Below are 17,030 nucleotides of genomic sequence, written 5' to 3' on the forward strand. Positions count from 1 at the left end.
CGACAGGCTCTTCTCACTCTTTCCTGTGTCTCCCTCTCACAGACAGCAGCGCACCTTCTTACACACGTCACATACTGTCACGTCATACGTCACATACGTATACGTCCTCCCCGAGCAGAGAGGTAGCAGCATGGCTAACGTTAGCTGTGATGCTAGCGCAGCCGTGCGAGCAACGCTCCCTCTAAGGTGCGCGCTTGTGCAATTGCGCACTGTTTAAACGTCCTCTGCGCATAGCAAACCTATGCCACGCACAAAATCTAATAAAAAAATAAGCGCATAACAATTTTCAACACACCGACACGACAGAGAAAACAGTTTTCGTCATCATTGTTCAAATATTGTGACGTCTGTCGAGACGCTTATCTCCATTCGGTGCCACACGCCCACACCATCAAAATGCTGAGGCAAAAATTTCCACATCAACACCGTATGAAAAAATTAGTGATTTTTTTAGTTGTGATTTCCTTCTCTGCATGAAAGTTTAAAAGTAGCATATATTAATGCAGTATGAAGAAGAATGTTTTAATGTAGACATGCAAGCCTTGAAAGAAAATGTTGAAAATCAAGACTACATTTCCTGCAAATGGGTGCATTTCTACCCTATATTTTAACTTTAGATTTATTCTCATATCAAACTCTTTTGGCTGTCTTTTTGGCACTTACATCCGGCGCCCCCCTCCACACCCTGGATTATAAATAATGTCATAATTCAATGTGATTATCTTGTGTGATGACTGTATTATGATGATAGTATATATCTGATAGTATATATCTGTATCATGAATCAATGTAAGTGGACCCCGACTTAAACAAGTTGATAAACTTATTGGGGTGTTACCATTTAGTGGTCAATTGTACGGAATATGTACTTCACTGTGCAACCTACTAATAAAAGTCTCAATCAATCAATCAAAACACATAGAATCATCATACTGCTGTGATTATATGCATCAAGTGTTCATTCAAGGCTGAGGCAAAATATCGAGATATATATCGTGTATCGCAATATGGCCTTAAAATATCGCAATATTAAAAAAGGCCATATCGCCCAGCCCTAGTTCAATGATGCCATTTCTGTTTGTCATGCATAATTTTGTCTATTTTGTGTTTATCCTTGAATAAACAGGTCAGTTTCTTGTTACCAACCATTGTGTATTATTCAAACTCCCCTAATTCAGCTGGCTAGTTGTTATCAAGAGTACTAAAACATGATTCTGACAACTAAGTAGGCTAAATAACTTTAAACTTTAATACATGCTCGGATAGGCCAGTATCGGTCAGTATCGGTATCGGTCAGTATCGGTATCGGATCGGAAATGCAAAAACAATATCGTATCGGATCGGAAGTGCAAAAACCTGGATCGGGACATCCCTAGTAAATACCACCGTAGATTTTATCGAAAAATCTATTGTCCTTTTTTACTCCCTTTGAAATCATAAGTCAAGCAGATTTTTAAGTATTTCATTTTCATTACAACAAAAACAATGTTTGGAAACTATGATAATACCTACTCAGTGGCCTAGTGGTTAGAGTGTCCGCCCTGAGATCGGTAGGTTGTGAGTTCAAATCCCGGCCGAGTCATACCAAAGACTATAAAAATGGGACCCATTACCTCCCTGCTTGGCACTCAGCATCAAGGGTTGGAATTGGGGGTTAAATCACCAAAAATGATTCCCGGGCGCGGCCACCCCTGCTGCCCACTGCTCCCCTCACCTCCCAGGGGGTGATCAAGGGTGATGGGTCAAATGCAGAGAATAATCTCGCCACACCTAGTGTGTGTGTGTGACAATCATTGGTACTTTACCTTTAACTTTTATAATGTTTGTTGCAATATTGGATAATATTAAAGTTATGCAATTTCATGCAGTATATACAGTACAGGCCAAAAGTTTGTACACCTTCTCATTCAATGCGTTTTCTTTATTTTCATGACTATTTACATTGTAGATTGTCACATCAAAACTATGAATGAACACATGTGGAGTTATCATACAAAACAAAAAATGGTGAAATAACTGAAAACATGTTTTATATTCTAGTTTCTTCAAAATAGCCACCTTTTGCTCTGATTACTGCTTTGCACACTTTTGGCATTCTCTCGATGAACTTCAAGAGGTAGTCACCTGAAATGGTTTTCACTTCACAGGTGTCATAGTTTTGATGCCTTCAGTGACGATCTACAATGTAAATAGTCATGAAAATAAAGAAAATGCATTGAAATGAGGAGGTGTGTCCAAATTTTTGACCTGTACTGTATTTTTTTTTGTCAAAATGGAAAGAACAAATACATTTAGTAAGAATGTACTTTATTAACGCGTTCGTGGGCCACGTAAATTGATGCGGCGGGCCAAATTTGTCCCCGGGCCTTGAGTTTGACACCTGTGTTATAAACTCCTCCGAAGGCTGTTAATTTTTATTCCGTTATTTTCTATTTCTTTTATTGCTATCATTATTACTATTATTCTCAAAACGTAGTTTCTGTTTATATATTTATTTACTGCCTGTATTTCATGTTTACACATATTTTATAACGTTTTTAGATCCTTGAACATGAACACACACAAAACAATGAAAATCAGTATATTATGTGGTCCGCCACTTCATTTTATGTGGTCCGCCACTTCATTTTATGTGGTCCGCCACTTCATTTTATGTGGTGCGCCACTTCATTTTATGTGGTCCGCCACATCATTTTATGTGGTCCGCCACTTCATTTTATGTGGTCCGCCACTTCATTTTATGTGGTCCGCCACATCATTTTATGTGGTCCGCCACTTCATTTTATGTGGTCCGCCACTTCATTTTATGTGGTCCGCCACTTCATTTTATGTGGTCCGCCACATCATTTTATGTTGTCTGCCACATCATTTTATGTTGTCTGCCACATCATTTTATGTTGTCTGCCACATCATTTTATGTTGTCAGCCACATCATTTTATGTTGTCCGCCACATCATTTTATGTTGTCAGCCACATCATTTTATGTTGTCCGCCACATCATTTTATGTTGTCCGCCACATCATTTTATGTTGTCCGTCACATCATTTTATGTGGTCCGCCACATCATTTTATGTGGTCCGCCACATCATTTAATGTGGTCCGCCACATCATTTAATGTTGTCCGCCACATCATTTTATGTTGTCCGCCACATCATTTTATGTTGTGCGCCACATCATTTTATGTTGTCCGCCACATTACTTATGTATGTGGTCTGCCACATCATTTAATGTTGTCCGCCACATCATTTTATGTTGTCCGCCACATCATTTTATGTTGTCTGCCACATCATTTTATGTTGTCTGCCACATAATTTTATGTTGTCTGCCACATCATTTTATGTTGTCCGCCACATCATTTTATGTGGTCCGCCACATCATTTTATGTTGTCCGCCACATCATTTTATGTGGTCCGCCACTTCATTTTATGTGGTCCGCCACATCATTTTATGTGGTCCGCCACATCATTTTATGTGGTCCGCCACATCATTTTATGTGGTCCGCCACATCCTTTAACTGTGGTCCGCCACATCATTTTATGTGGTCCGCCACATTACTTATGTATGTTGTCTGCCACATCATTCTATGTTGTCTGCCACATCATTCTATGTTGTCTGCCACATCATTCTATCTTGTCTGCCACATCATTCTGTGTTGTCTGCCACATCATTCTGTGTTGTCTGCCACATCATTCTGTGTTGTCTGCCACATCATTTTATGTTGTCTGCCACATCATTTTATGTTGTCTGCCACATCATTTTATGTTGTCTGCCACATCATTTTATGTTGTCTGCCACATCATTTTATCTTGTCTGCCACATCATTTTATCTTGTCTGCCACATCATTTTATCTTGTCTGCCGCATCATTTTATCTTGTCTGCTGCCACATCATTTTATCTTGTCCGCCACATCATTTTATGTTGTCCGCCACATCATTTTATGTGGTCCGCCACATCATTTTATGTGGTCCGCCACATCATTTAATGTGGTCCGCCACATTACTTATGTATGTGGTCCGCCACATTACTTATGTATGTGGTCCGCCACATCATTTTATGTGGTCCGCCACATCATTTTATGTGGTCCGCCACATCATTTAATATGGAGCACCACATCATTTTATGTGGTCCGCTACATCATTTTATGTGGTCCGCCACATCATTTTATGTGGTCCGCCACATCATTTTATGTGTTCCATAGTGTACACGAGTTTGACACCCCTGGCCAGTCATGTACTTATTACACTTAAGTACCCTTAAGTACCGGTATCGTTTCCCAGGAACCGTGAATTTGTACCGTATCGATTCAAATGCGAAAGGTAAAAAGTGTAATGTTCACAATATTTTACACGGGCCAAATGAGAAGAAAATGTTATGGTGGTACAAAACAAACGTGTGAGTAGACGACCTCCGTGTCCACGCCGCCTCACTTCTTCCTGCGCTTCTTGTCGTGGTAGTCGCTCCAAGGACGCTATATATATGTCTATATATGTTTATGTATATATAGTAGTAGACACCAAGCTAAAGATCTTCCATCCCTCTTCCTCTAGCCTGTCCGAGCTGGTCGGGGAAGACTTGTAACTTCCATGGAAGCTGCGTGGATGGAGACCTGGGCAATGGGACCTGTGTCTGTGATGTCAGTATACTTCCTGTCTGTCTTATTTCCTTCTTTACTCAGAGGTGACATCTAAGCAAACACTAGAATACAGAGGAACTCAAACGCCGCATTAGTTAACCAACAACTCAGAATATTGGTGTAAAATTCCCTGGAAAGTGATGACTAAATGAGGACTAAGAAAAGCAACTTTTCTTTTAGGAAGGATTCAGTGGCTTTGCCTGCCAAGAGTGCAGCAAAGAGAACACTTATGGCAAAAAGTGTGATCAAGGTAACGAGGTGCTGCATGTTAGGTTTGGTAGAAATGATGGTGAGAGAATGTTGCACTCATGTTGTCGCTGTTTACTGTGTCAGTGTGTGACTGTGTGCACGGATTGTGCGACCAAGGTCCGGAGGGAAGTGGACAGTGCTTGTGTCAGCCGCCATACACGGGCAAGCGTTGTGACCAAGGTGAGCTCTTGAAGTTTTGATGATCAGTGTTTACAGTAGGGATATGAGGTCTAAGATTGTAGAATCATTCCTCATTCATTTGCCCTTGCAAATCTGTTTTTGTACGTCGTGTGACTGTAAAGATTCTATGCTGACTGCGTCTACCATATCAGCAAAAATGTTTTTGTTTTTCACCATTTTTTCTGATTACAAATATGTTAGATAAAACAAAAACAAAAATAACAAAAAAAAAGATAATTCGTTTATCCCTGATATTTTCTGGACAAAGATTAGATGTTTAAACGTTTTTGATAATTTCCATTCACACTCCAACCATAAGGGGACACTGTATAAATCCATCCATCCATCCATTTTCTACCGCTTATTCCCTTCGGGGTCGCGGGGGGCGCTGGAGCCTATCTCAGCTACAATTGGGCGGAAGGCGGTGTACACCCTGGACAAGTCGCCACCTCATCACAGCACTGTATAAATGTTGCTGCAATTACTAATGTATGCATATATATATATATATATATATATATATATATATATATATATATATATATATATATATATATATACACATACACATACAGTATATGCATTTATGTTTATGTATATATATATATGTACATATATACATTTGTGTCTATATATGTATGTATATGTGTGTGTCAATATATGCATGTATGTGTGTATGTATATATATATATATATATATATATATATATATCTCTATATATCTATATACATACAGTATATGCATATATATGCAGTTATGTTTATGTATATATATATATATATTTGTACATATATACATTTGTGTCTATATATGTATGTATATGTGTGTGTCAATGTATGTGTGTATGTGTATATATATGTATATATATATATATATATATATATAAATAAATACACTATATAACCTATATATGTGTAAAAACGTGCACACACACATATACATCTCTATATTTATCTCTCTCTCTCTCGCTCGCTCTCTCTCTCTCTCTCTGTCTCTGTCTCTGTCTCTCTCTCTGTCTCTCTCTCTCTCTCTCTCTGTCTCTGTCTCTGTGTGTATATGAATACAGGTAAAAGCCAGTAAATTAGAATATTTTGAAAAACTTGATTTATTTCAGTAATTGCATTCAAAAGGTGTAACTTGTACATTATATTTATTCATTGCACACAGACTGATGCATTCAAATGTTTATTTCATTTAATTTTGATGATTTGAAGTGGCAACAAATGAAAATCCAAAATTCCGTGTGTCACAAAATTAGAATATTACTTAAGGTTAATACAAAAAAGGGATTTTTAGAAATGTTGGCCAACTGAAAAGTATGAAAATGAAAAATATGAGCATGTACAATACTCAATACTTGGTTGGAGCTCCTTTTGCCTCAATTACTGCGTTAATGCGGCGTGGCATGGAGTCGATGAGTTTCTGGCACTGCTCAGGTGTTATGAGAGCCCAGGTTGCTCTGATAGTGGCCTTCAACTCTTCTGCGTTTTTGGGTCTGGCATTCTGCATCTTCCTTTTCACAATACCTCACAGATTTTCTATGGGGCTAAGGTCAGGGGAGTTGGCGGGCCAATTTAGAACAGAAATACCATGGTCCGTAAACCAGGCACGGGTAGATTTTGCGCTGTGTGCAGGCGCCAAGTCCTGTTGGAACTTGAAATCTCCATCTCCATAGAGCAGGTCAGCAGCAGGAAGCATGAAGTGCTCTAAAACTTGCTGGTAGACGGCTGCATTGACCCTGGATCTCAGGAAACAGAGTGGACCGACACCAGCAGATGACATGGCACCCCAAACCATCACTGATGGTGGAAACTTTACACTAGACTTCAGGCAACGTGGATCCTGTGCCTCTCCTGTCTTCCTCCAGACTCTGGGACCTCGATTTCCAAAGGAAATGAAAAATTTGCATGGTTGGGTGATGGTTTGGGGTGCCATGTCATCTGCTGGTGTCGGTCCACTCTGTTTCCTGAGATCCAGGGTCAACGCAGCCGTCTACCAGCAAGTTTTAGAACACTTCATGCTTCCTGCTGCTGACCTGCTCTATGGAGATGGAGATTTCAAGTTCCAACAGGACTTGGCGCCTGCACACAGCGCAAAATCTACCCGTGCCTGGTTTACGGACCATGGTATTTCTGTTCTAAATTAGCCCGCCAACTCCCCTGACCTTAGCCCCATAGAAAATCTGTGGGGTATTGTGAAAAGGAAGATGCAGAATGCCAGACCCAAAAACGCAGAAGAGTTGAAGGCCACTATCAGAGCAACCTGGGCTCTCATAACACCTGAGCAGTGCCAGAAACTCATCGACTCCATGCCACGCCGCATTAACGCAGTAATTGAGGCAAAAGGAGCTCCAACCAAGTATTGAGTATTGTACATGCTCATATTTTTCATTTTCATACTTTTCAGTTGGCCAACATTTCTAAAAATCCCTTTTTTGTATTAGCCTTAAGTAATATTCTAATTTTGTGACACACGGAATGTTGGATTTTCATTTGTTGCCACTTCAAATCATCAAAATTAAATGAAATAAACATTTGAATGCATCAGTCTGTGTGCAATGAATAAATATAATGTACAAGTTACACCTTTTGAATGCAATTACTGAAATAAATCAAGTTTTTCAAAATATTCTAATTTACTGGCTTTTACCTGTATATATATATGACACGTGTATATAGTCAAGTGGTATTTTGTGTTGATTATGTGTGTTGTCTTTTATGTTGATTATGTGTGTTGTATGTTGTGTTGATAATGTGTGTTGTATGCTGCGTTCAGTGAGCAGCAAGTGCAGTTCTTGCAGTCCTTACTCGTACTGTAAAGGAGAAGGAGACGCTGCCACGTGTGAATGTTTGCCAGGATACAGGAAGACTCAGCAGAACAAATGTGCAAGTAAACATGACTCAAAACCACCACTTTGGATCTTCCCCCTTAGCATTAGCAACATTAGCTCCCTTCTAAAAGCCAAACATCAGTCGATGCAGTGCATGGTTTTTCTGCAGGTGTGTGCGTCGCCAGCAGCTGTGATGTCAACGCACAGTGCTCCTCCCAGGGGTCAAAGGTCAGCTGCGCCTGCAAGCCAGACTTTGAGGGTGACGGCAGAATCTGCGTTCCCAAAAACCCCTGTGTCGTCAACAATGGAGGTTGTCCTTTCAACTCCACCGTGTGTGTCTTCAAAGGACCCAACAAGGCGAGGACGCTTCACAGGAAGTTGATGGCACAAGGCGTAAAAATATAACTTTCCTGTCTTTTTTCAGGCGCGCTGCGAGTGCATGTCCGGCATGTCTCCAGTAGGGGGAGATACTGGGTCGGGCTGTCGGCTGGTGTCAGCCTGCTCAGCAGACACCTGTCACTCTTCTGCAGTCTGTCAAACTGGCCTGGATGGGAAAGCCAGGTGAGGAACACACCTTCTTTTCTTATCATCTCTAACACAAGAACCATCATTTTATGTGGCGCGCCACATCATTTATGTGGTGCGCCACATCATTTTATGTGGTGCGCCACATCATTTATGTGGCCCGCCACATTATTTATGTGGTCCGCCACATCCTTTTTTGTGGCCCGCCACATCCTTTTTTGTGGCCCGCCACATCATTTATGTGGCTTGCCACTTCCTTTTTATGTGGCTTGCCACTTCATTTTATGTGGCCCGACACATCGTTTATGTGGCCCGCCACATCGTTTATGTGGCGCGCCACATCGTTTATGTGGTGCGCCACGTCATTTCATGTGGTCCGCCACGTCATTTTATGGCCCGCCACATCATTTATGTGGTCCGCCACATCAGTAAGTGGACTGCCATCTCAGTTTATGTGGTGCGCCATATCATTTATGTGGTCCGCCACGTCATTTATGTGGTCCGCCACGTCATTTTATGTGGTCCGCCACGTCCTTTTGTTTTGTCTGCCACATCATTTATGTGGCTCGCCATCTCATTTTACGTGGCCCGCCACAATTTTTTTAATATATATTTATTTTAATTTTTTTTTTTTATAAAGTCTGCCACATTATTTTAAATGGCCTCCTAAGTCATTTTATGTGGTCCGCCACGTCATTTATTTGGCTCGCCACATCATTTGTGTGGCCCGCCATCTCATTTTATGTGGCCCACCACAAATTTTTTTTTTAAGTCTGCCAGTTTTGACAGAAAAATGTACTTTTCTACATTTGAATATTATCTGATCTTGCAACAATGTGGTCCAAGCATTTATTTTTGTTATCAAAATTAAATTAAATGTTATTTTATTTTATTATTTCATTTAATTTAATGTAATTTAATTTCATTATTTTATTTTACTTTTTTTTATAAACTTGTATTTCATTAAATTTCATTTAATCATTTTATTTTAGTATAATTTATTTTATTATTTTTTATTTAATTGAATTCTCTGATCTTATTTTATTATTTGTCATTTCATTTCATTTGATTATGTTGTGTTATTATATATATATTTTTTATTTATTTATTTAATTATATAAAAATTTTTTTTAAATACATTTATTTCATCATTTTAATTTATTTTATTATTTTTCTTTTTAAATTAATTTCATTATTTTATGTTATTTTCTTATTTGATTTGATATTTTTTTATTTCATTTTATTTCATTATTTTCTTTTCTTTTCTTATTTTTGTATTTAATTTAAATATTTTATTTCATTTCATTTTCATTTTATTTCATTATTTTATTTCATTTTATTTTACGTTATTTTATGCAAGGGACCTATTGAAATTGCTGTGTTTTTTCTTTTATATATGTTTGGACGCCTTTTTGAGGTCCTTAACATGCACGAAAAGTCCTCATATTTTGCAGTCTCGTCAGGTATAGCGAAAAATTTAAATTTTGGAGTCCCAACATTTGTGCTGGTGGGTCAGGGCATCGGAAAGGGCGTGACCGCAAGCGCCAGGCCGACTCCAAAAAAACCCCAAAAACCCTGCGACGCAAGGGCCTCGCTAAGATTTAGAGTCGTTGGTCTCTCCTGCTCTCTCTAGATGTGCGTGCCAGCCAGGCGAGATCAGCGATGGCCGCCGTTGCTATGGCACCCTGATGGAGCAGCTGTGGGAGCTGGACAGAAGTGGCAACCAGAGAGGAAAACTGACAGGCGCCGTCAGCCTGTTTGGTAAAAAGATCAAATAAGAAAAGTCACTCTGCTCCCTAAGAAGGCACAATTGACTGCTGAGTGTGTTTGTTTTCATTTTTGCCTTTCAGAGAAAGGCTGCTTACAGCTGCTAAGTCACAGTGGACCATTCACAGCTTTTGTCCCTCTCCTCGAAACTCCTCTGACTGTAAGCTCTTTGCTCTCTTCATAGCACTCCCGCCTTCACAGGTCCAGTCATACTCAGTGGCGGGCCGTACGTTTTCCACCCAGGCCTTCAGTGATGTCCTACTTAGTCAGACTTCAATAATTACCTCTCAAAATACCATAATTGATGTTGCCACATGACCACGGCTTGAAAAATACTATACAACAACTTGTACACTACTGGGCATTGAAACACCTCAATTTGTCACCAGTGTACAAAACGGGCTATTTTTTTGCACATTTAAAAATCAATAAACCCGCATTGGACGTGGTACTGTCAAAACTAAAATAATTGTAAAAAAAAAACATATTGAATGTGAAAAAAAAAATCACAAAGTCTCTCTTTAAAATATCCTTCTTGAAAATACCATACCATACCAACTTTATTTATAAAGCCCTTTAAAGACAAGCACAGTTGAAAAACAAAGGGCTGTACACCACAAAGAAATAGAGGCAAAGGACAGACTAAAAAAATAACATTTAAAACAGAAATAAAAATACACAATTAAAAAGCAAATATAAATTACCCTAAGAACAGTTTGTTAGATAAAAAACAGTTTAAAAGTTAAAAACAGTTAAAAAAAATGGCCTCGCAAATATACACTATATTGCCAAAAGTATTTGGCCACCTGCCTTGACTCACATATGAACTTGAAGTGCCATCCCATTCCTAACCCAAAGGTTTCAATATGACCTTTTGCAGCGATTACAGCTTCAACTCTTCTGGGAAGGCTGTCCACAAGGTTGCGGAGTGTGTTTATAGGAATTTTCCCCCATTCTTCCAAAAGCCCATTGGTGAGGTCACACACTGACGTTGGTGGAGAAGGCCTGGCTCTCAGTCTCCCTTCTAATTCATCCCCAAAGGTGTTCTATCAGGTTCAGGTCAGGACTCTGTGCAGGCCAGTCAAGTTCATCCACACCAGACTCTGTCATCCATGTCTTTATGGACCTTGCTTTGTGCACTGGTGCACAGTCATGTTGGAAGAGGAAGGGGCCCGCTCCAAACTGTTCCCACAAGGTTGGGACCATGGAATTGTCCAAAATGTTTTGGTATCCTGGAGCATTCAAAGTTCCTTTCACTGGAACTAAGGGGCCACGTCCAACTCCTGAAAAACAACCCCACACCATAATTCCTCCTCTACCAAATTTCACACTCGGCACAATGCAGTCCGAAATGTAGCGTTCTCCTGGCAACCTCCTAACCCAGACTGGTCCATCAGATTGCCAGATGGAAAAGCATGATCCATCAGTCCAGAGAAGGCGTCTCCACTGCTCTAGAGTCCAGTGGCGACGTGCTTTACACCACTGCATCCCACGCTTTGCATTGGACTTGGTGATGTAGGGCTTAGATGCAGCTGCTCGGCCATGGAAACCCATTCCATGAAGCTCTCTGCGTACTGTACGTGGGCTAATTGGAAGGTCACATGAAGTTTGGAGCTCTGTAGCAACTGACTGTGCAGAAAGTCTTTGCACTATGCGCTTCAGCATCCGCTGACCCCTCTCTGTCAGTTTACGTGGCCTACCACTTCCTGGCTGAGTTGCTGTTGTTCCCAAACTCTTCACTTTTTTTAATAATAAAGCCGACAGTTTGCTTTGGAATATTTAGGAGCGAGGAAATTTCACGACTGGATTTGTTGCACAGGTGGCATCCTATGACAGTTCCACGCTGGAAATCACTGAGAGCGGCCCATTCTTTCACAAATGTTTGTAGAAACAGTCTCCATGCCGAAGTGCTTGATTTGATACACCTGTGATTAAGACAGCTGATTCTCATCATTTGGATGGGTGGCCAAATACTTTTGGCAATGTAGTGTATATCTGCCACCCAATCAACGTTTTGCTCTGCTTATTTGTTGGTTAAAAAAGTGAGTACCGCTGATTTCTCCGCTGCTTTCGTAAATCGCGACCAGCGATTGGATACTTGGGAGTGACAAGTGAGTATCCAATCACAGTCACGTTCAACGTAAGGCTACCGTCAACGACTTGTGATCTGAACGGCTATCGCAACTGTCTGTTAACTGAATGTCCTCCGTTGGTTAATCTGCACAGCCGCCGCTAACGTTGGTTCGGAAGGCTAGCTAGCTGAATTTTGATTGGATAAAAGCTCTAAAAATGCATACCTGCCAACTACTCCGGTTTTCCCGTAATTAGTACGGTTTTCATCAACCTATTCCGGGTTACGGTTGCAGTGATAAAAAATACGGTTTTTCATTAATTAAATTTATTTTATTTTTTTTAAGTTTTATTCACGAAATCGCGTAACAACAATGACAATCGACACTGCTTCCCGTAACTTCCTATCGAGCCATTCCGAATGCCATGCGCGAGGCTATTTATAGCACCGCTGCCAAGCACGAGGCACCTGTTGCCCATTGTTTCCAAACGAGCGAACGATCATGGAATCAGCCGGAGAAAAATCGCAAACGAGTCTTAAACCGAAAAGAAAACTGCAGTCATTCCGTGAAGAATATTCAAAAGCCTATCCGGGAATAATTATCCGTTCCAAAAAGGGTGAAAACTACGCGAATTGCACCTTGTGCAGACAAGATTTTTCGATGGGACACGGAGGAATTAGCGATGTAAAAGACCACGTTGGGACAAAAAAACACAAGTCTAATGCTGTTGCTAAATTTGGATTTTAGCCACAAAAAGGTAATGACACCAATGTTATCTATTGGAATTGTTTAGTACTGTTATACTGTTAAAAGTGTTTATACTGTTTATGCTTTCAAGTCCAAGTTGAAGAAATCTTGTTAAATGTTGACATCATAACTACCAAAATACAGAAGTATGTCCTTTAATATTTTTGCAGTGCTATTTCTGTTGAAAAGTTCAAATGATTACATTAGAGATGTGATGTGCCACTTTTCAAGTGTCTGATGGCTTAAATTAATTTTCATGAATTTTTCATATTTTGAATTCTTTTGAAAGGCTTACAAAAAAACTACATTTGAATTGTAATTCCATGCTATTGACAGGACTATTAATTGTAATGAAGTTAGCTTACCATGTTTACAGTATGATAATTGTGATAGAAATGTGAATTTTAGGCACAGAATATTTTTTACAATTGAACAAGGCAGTAGATTATACAAGCTTGGACAGAAAGTTAATAATGACACCAATTTTCTTTTTTATGGAATTGTTTAGTACTGTTTTACCATTTGTTTACTGTAAAAAGTGTTTATACTGTTTATACTTTCAATTAACAAATTGAAGTCTTGTGAAAGGTTGACAGGATAACTGGCATTAACTGTCAAAATAATTTCAAACTATTGAAGTTAGCTTACAGAATAAACATGTCAATCAACCCATATGATTTTTGCTGTAATATTTTTGTTTTGAAAAGTCACTGTGACTGATAGAAAAGTGATGGTTTTAGCAACATTTTAACCTGTCTGAATGCAATCAATCATTTTGCGTCGAAAGCCCCCCTGAACCCCCCACCAGGACTTTGTCCTGGACCTACCGGGGCCTGCGGCCCCTGGACCCTGGCTACTAGGTTTTTCTGATTTCAAAAGTTGGCAGGTATGCTAATGTGACATGAATAGACCATCAAATCAAATCAACTTTATTTATAAAGCACATTTAAAATTTACCACATGGGTAGCCAAAAAGCAATAGGCAGGTTAAAAGATAACACAAGAGGAACGAGCAAGCACAACACAACACAAACAGAGCACGATTTAAAAAAAAAAAAAAAAAGATGAATACTTTTAAATATTTATGGAAAGTCAATTAAGAATAACTTTTTCTAAATAATGATCATGATGGCCAGCAGAGAAGGCCTTGCTGGCCCTGACGGCCCACCACACTGCAAAAACTGAAATCTAAGTAAGATGAAATATCTCAAATAAGGGTGATATTTGCTTATTTTCTGTCTGATAAGACAATTCTTCTCACTCAGCAGATTTTATGTTAGAGTGTTTTACTTGTTTTAAGTGTTTTGGTCCGAAATGATCTCAGTAAGATATTACAGCTTGTTGCTGAGATTTGATGACCTATATTGAGTAAAACATGCTTGAAACTAGAATATCAACTGTTCATCAACACTCACAAGTATAAAACTACTTTTTTAAAGTAATAATTTCTTACTTCAAGCATGAAAAAAAAAATGATGCCGAGCGCATATCATTATGTCAAGATCTAGCATTTACTTCATTTAAGAATATTTTTCAACATATTGAGCAAAAAGGTCTCGTTTTTTTTTCTAACAAGAAAAGTGCACTTGTGATTAGTGAGAATATACTTATTTTAAGGTATTTTTGGGATCATTGAAGTTAGCTAATTTTACTTGTTTTGGAAAGTCTTGACAAGCCGAATTTTCTTGTTCTATTGGCAGATAATTTTGCTTAGTTCAAATAAAATACCCCTCATTTTTGTATATATTTTTTTCTTCTTTTTGAACACTGACTTTTTGTAGTGCACTGATCATACTCCGTTTTGTCTGCAGTCTGTGAATGAGGAGCAGATGTGTCGCAACCACCTGATCATAGGCCAGCACGTCCTCAAGGACATGGAGGCCCGAGACTTCAACATGTACGGAGGTGCCAGGATGAGAAGCAAGGACAACAAGGCAAGTGCTGCGCGCTACTTTGAGATGGTCGTCTGTAACAATAATGCTCAGCTTCGTCACATCATTAATATATCGGGAGGATGCCCAGTGGGATATATTGTGGTTGTCTCTACGAACATATAGTTGTGGTGGTTGCAGGGTATTCCACAAAGGAGGTTAAAAAAAATAGATTGAGTCACGATTCTTATTTGTAATGATTCTTAATCGATTCAAAAACATTAAAAAAAAGAATGTTTTTTTAAATTATAATTTTTTTTAAATCTGTCCTGTCCAGCCACTCAGACAAATCATATTGTTGATGTAGATCACAGGTTTTACTTTTGGCCTGTACTGTATATACACACACACTTACACTATATTGCCAAAAGTATTTGGCCACCTGCCTTGACTCACATATGAACTTGAAGTGCCATCCCATTCCTAACCCATAGGGTTCAATATGATGTGGGTCCACCTTTTGCAGCGATTACAGCTTCAACTCTTCTGGGAAGGCTGTCCACAAGGTTGCGCAGTGTGTTTATAGGAATTTTCCACCATCTCCAAAAGCGTATTGGTGAGGTCACACACTGATGTTGGCCGAGAAGGCCTGGCTCTCAGTCTCGGTTCTAATTCATCCCAAAGGTGTTCAGGTCAGGACTCTGTGCAGGCCAGTCAAGTTTATCCACACCAGACTGTCATCCATGTCTTTATGGACCTTGCTTTGTGCACTGGTGCACAGTCATGTTGGAAGAGGAAGAGGCACGCTCCAAACTGTTCCCACAAGGTTGGGAGCGTGGAATTGTCAAATGTTTTGGTATTCTGGAGCATTCAAAGTTCCTTTTACTGGAACTAAGGGGCCAAGCCCAACTCCTGGTGTGGGCCCCTTCCTCTTCCAACATGACTGTGCACCAGTGCACAAAGCAAGGTCCATAAAGACATTTGTGACAGCGTCTGTTGTGGATTAACTTGACTGGCCTGCACAGAGTCCTGACCTGAACCCGATAGAACACCTTTGGGATGAATTCAAACAGAGACTGAGAGCCAGGCCTTCTCCACCAACATCAGTGTGTGACCTCACCAATGTGCTTTTGGAAGAATGGTGGAAAATTCCTATAATCACACTCCACAACCTTGTGGACAGCCTTCCCAGAAGAGTTGAAGCTGTAATAGCTGCAAAAGGTGGACTCATATCATATTGAACCCTATGGGTTAGGAATGGGGTGGCACTTCAAGTTCATATGTGAGTCAAAGCAGGTGGCCAAATACTTTTGGCAATATTGTGTGTGTGTGTGTGTGTGTGTGTGTGTGTGTGTGCGCAGTTGGCTTTCAGCCCCCGGACAAATTTTTTCAACCCAATGCGGCCCCCCATTCAAAAAGTTTGTACACCCCTTTTGGAAACACTTTTAGTTTGAACAGCCTCTTAAATTGGATCATATTTGTACATTGTTTAACTTTTTACTTTAATCCATTCCTTCATTAAATTCCACATACTGATAAGCGAAAGGTTTTTAAGTGTTGTATGTGCATACCAAGGCATATTTTAGGTTTAAACTCAGTTTGTTGAGCCTCCTGTCTGGAATACACTCCTGCACTCCAGCATACGGTTTCTAATATTTTGGCTACCTTATTTATCGACATTTATACTTTTTTACACGCACAACCCAGCAGGCACAAGACATTAAAACAACGTTGAGAACTTGTTGAATTAGGTCCTGACGTTGAGCAACTGAAACATAACGTTGAAACAACATGCTTTTTGACGACGTTTATTCAATGTTGGGTTCTGACGTTGATTTGACCATTGAATCTGGTCATTTTCCAACCATTATTCTACAACACAAATACAACATTGAAACAACATTTAATCAATGTTGGGTTCTGACGTTGATTCGACCATTGAATTTTGGTCATTTCCCAGCCAATATTATACAACTCAAACATAACGTTGAAACAACATGCATTTTGACGACGTTTATTCAATGTTGGGTTCTGACGTTGATTTGACCATTGAATCTGGTCATTTTCCAACCATTATTCTACAACACAAATACAACGTTGAAACAACATGCTTTTTGACAACATTTAATCAATGTTGGGTTCAGACGTTGATTT

At 39.5% G+C, this 17,030-nt stretch overlaps 1 protein-coding gene across 2 annotated transcripts in view; it reads left to right on the plus strand.

Annotated features, from left to right (window-relative positions):
- stab1 (stabilin 1) overlaps positions 1-17,030 on the plus strand; it is a 216,691-nt gene that overhangs the window by 21,176 nt on the left and 178,485 nt on the right. For both annotated transcript variants that reach the window (XM_072912860.1, XM_061940474.2), the window contains exons 4-12: positions 4,549-4,634; positions 4,815-4,884; positions 4,968-5,063; positions 7,840-7,953; positions 8,064-8,251; positions 8,319-8,455; positions 10,053-10,180; positions 10,270-10,346; positions 14,817-14,939. In XM_072912860.1, the coding sequence (XP_072768961.1) occupies positions 4,549-4,634; positions 4,815-4,884; positions 4,968-5,063; positions 7,840-7,953; positions 8,064-8,251; positions 8,319-8,455; positions 10,053-10,180; positions 10,270-10,346; positions 14,817-14,939 (1,019 nt within the window). The remainder of the gene's footprint in view (positions 1-4,548; positions 4,635-4,814; positions 4,885-4,967; positions 5,064-7,839; positions 7,954-8,063; positions 8,252-8,318; positions 8,456-10,052; positions 10,181-10,269; positions 10,347-14,816; positions 14,940-17,030) is intronic.

The sequence above is a fragment of the Nerophis lumbriciformis genome, linkage group LG03, assembly GCF_033978685.3.
Source record: "Nerophis lumbriciformis linkage group LG03, RoL_Nlum_v2.1, whole genome shotgun sequence".
Classification (NCBI taxonomy): domain Eukaryota; kingdom Metazoa; phylum Chordata; class Actinopteri; order Syngnathiformes; family Syngnathidae; genus Nerophis; species Nerophis lumbriciformis.